The sequence below is a fragment of the Colobus angolensis genome, unplaced genomic scaffold, assembly GCF_000951035.1.
Source record: "Colobus angolensis palliatus isolate OR3802 unplaced genomic scaffold, Cang.pa_1.0 Scaffold68, whole genome shotgun sequence".
NCBI lineage: Eukaryota > Metazoa > Chordata > Mammalia > Primates > Cercopithecidae > Colobus > Colobus angolensis.
Window position 1 is genome coordinate 6,403,070 of NW_012120487.1, and position 1,990 is coordinate 6,405,059.

General features: G+C 51.5%; 1 protein-coding gene across 2 annotated transcripts in view; it reads right to left on the reverse strand.

The window, feature by feature from the left end:
- The window catches only part of MAGOH (mago-nashi homolog, proliferation-associated (Drosophila)), a 12,595-nt gene extending 11,663 nt beyond the window's left edge, over positions 1-932 (reverse strand). Inside the window, exon 1 of one of the 2 annotated variants that reach the window (XM_011926307.1) lies at positions 685-932. In XM_011926307.1, the coding sequence (XP_011781697.1) occupies positions 685-772 (88 nt within the window). In that variant the 5' untranslated portion in view covers positions 773-932. The remainder of the gene's footprint in view (positions 1-684) is intronic. The other variant, XM_011926308.1, reaches the window with a different exon arrangement.
- Between the last annotated feature and the right edge of the window lie 1,058 nt (positions 933-1,990).

Below are 1,990 nucleotides of genomic sequence, written 5' to 3' on the forward strand. Positions count from 1 at the left end.
AAACAAACAAACAAACAAACAAAAAAAGCCTTCCAAGTCTAAACTCTTTACCATGGTCTATAAAGATCTACAAGGTGCGGCTCCTACCTACCTATCCGACATCAACTCCTGCCATCTCCCAGCTCACCACTCTTCAATCACACTGACCACCTGAGACATGCCTAAGCTCATTCCTGCCCTGCAGCCTTGACTTCTGGTATTCCCTTTGGGTAGAATGGTCTTCCTTGTGAGCTTCACAAGGCTGGGTCCTTCTTGCTAATTAGGGCTCGGCTGCAATATACCATTAGAGCTCTCTAATGGCCAACCTATCTAAAAGCAGCCCATCCAGCGATTATTCTACCATCTTATTTTCTGACCACTCACTGCTATCTGGAATCATCTTTTCATGATCTCTCTTCCAGCAGTAAAACACAAGTTCCACGAGAGAGGAAGTTTGTCTACCTTCGCTGCCGTATCCCCAAAGAGTGGAACAGAGACTGGCACACAGTGGGCGTTCAGCCAACGTTTGTTGTATGGATAAAAAGACGCCGAGGAGCAGACACAGTGGCGCTCCTTTCAGATCCGCACTGCACAGGTCTCAGCCCCTTCCTCCTCTAGTTCCCCACAGATTTCCGACCCTCGGCCTCCCCACTCGCCCGCCCCCAGGCCTGGTCCCGCTCCCGGCGGGCGGCATGCTGCTTTTACCGTCCGGTCGGAACTCAAATTCCAGGAACTCGTGGCCGAACTTGCCCTTGTGCCCCACGTAGTAACGCAGATAAAAGTCACTCTCCATGGCTCCCAAAAGATAACCGAGCCTGAACTTCCAACAGCAAGCCTCACTGCCGCGGTCTGCGCCCGACACTGACGTTTGCGGCGGCGAGCGGAAGTGACGTCAGGTCACGCCGTCGCGTAGTGGAGGTTCTTTCTCGCTAACCTATTCGCCCGGAAGTGGCAACAAGACTGCCACACCCCCTCACGCCTAGGAAGTAACGAACTTTGTTTAATCCGGAGGCGGGGCCAACCAGCTCCGCCCCTCCAGCTGGACTCGGGAGCGAGGTTGAGATTGGTACCCGCGGAGTTCTCTCCAGGCCTGAGGCCGAGAGCCAGCCGCCTGCCTACCTCTGGGCTTTGAACGCGGGGTCTGGTGACTTCGCTTAAAGATCTCGGGCCGAACACCCTGAGCCTTGCGTCCGCCAGGCTCAACCTCAGTTCACAGGACCCCCGACTTGTGTGAGTCGTACACCGCTCTTTACCGTTTCTGGACCTAGGTCATCTCGGCAGTAAAATGGTGTGAAATGACCCGACCTCCCCGGAGGATGCCGCGCACGATGTGTGCCTCAAGATGGCTTCCATTGACCTGAACTGTTAAGAAAGCCCTCCTCAGTGACGCCTTCCCTGAATCCACAGTGGAGATTGCCGTTTCTCTGGAACTAGTTCACCCATACTTACCCATTTCGTCCTTTTCCACCTTTTATTTCTATCTTTCTGCCCCACTGATCTCTAGAATAGGTGCTGTGAGAAGTTAGAGTATATTATCTCCCACTCCCCAGTCATCCCACTTACCGAGCAGTGATTCTCAGCCTGGCTGCACATTGGAATTACCTGGGGAGCCTCTAAAAATACTGATGCCAGGGCTCTACCCCAAGCCAATTAAAATCTCCAGCGCTGGAACTGGGCATTGGTACTCTTTGTAAAGCTCTCAGTTGAGTCAGAGTTGAGGACCACTGACCTAAGAGACTCTTTTCAGGGCAAAGTTGTCCTCTGTGAAGCCATTCTGGCTCTGGAAAAAATTTACAGTTGAATAGGGCCAGAGCAATCAAGATCATAATTATTTAATGGAGCCTGCTTTCACTCATCTAAGTTCCAGGCTTAGAGAGAATGAATGGTTCTAGAGGCAGTGCTGAGATGACATCATTCTTGGGGCCTGGCAACTAGAACTGTATAAGATTCTGTAAGTCGGGACAGCAGTCTCTGATTCCTATCCCCAGTCTTTTTTTTTTTTTTTTTTTTT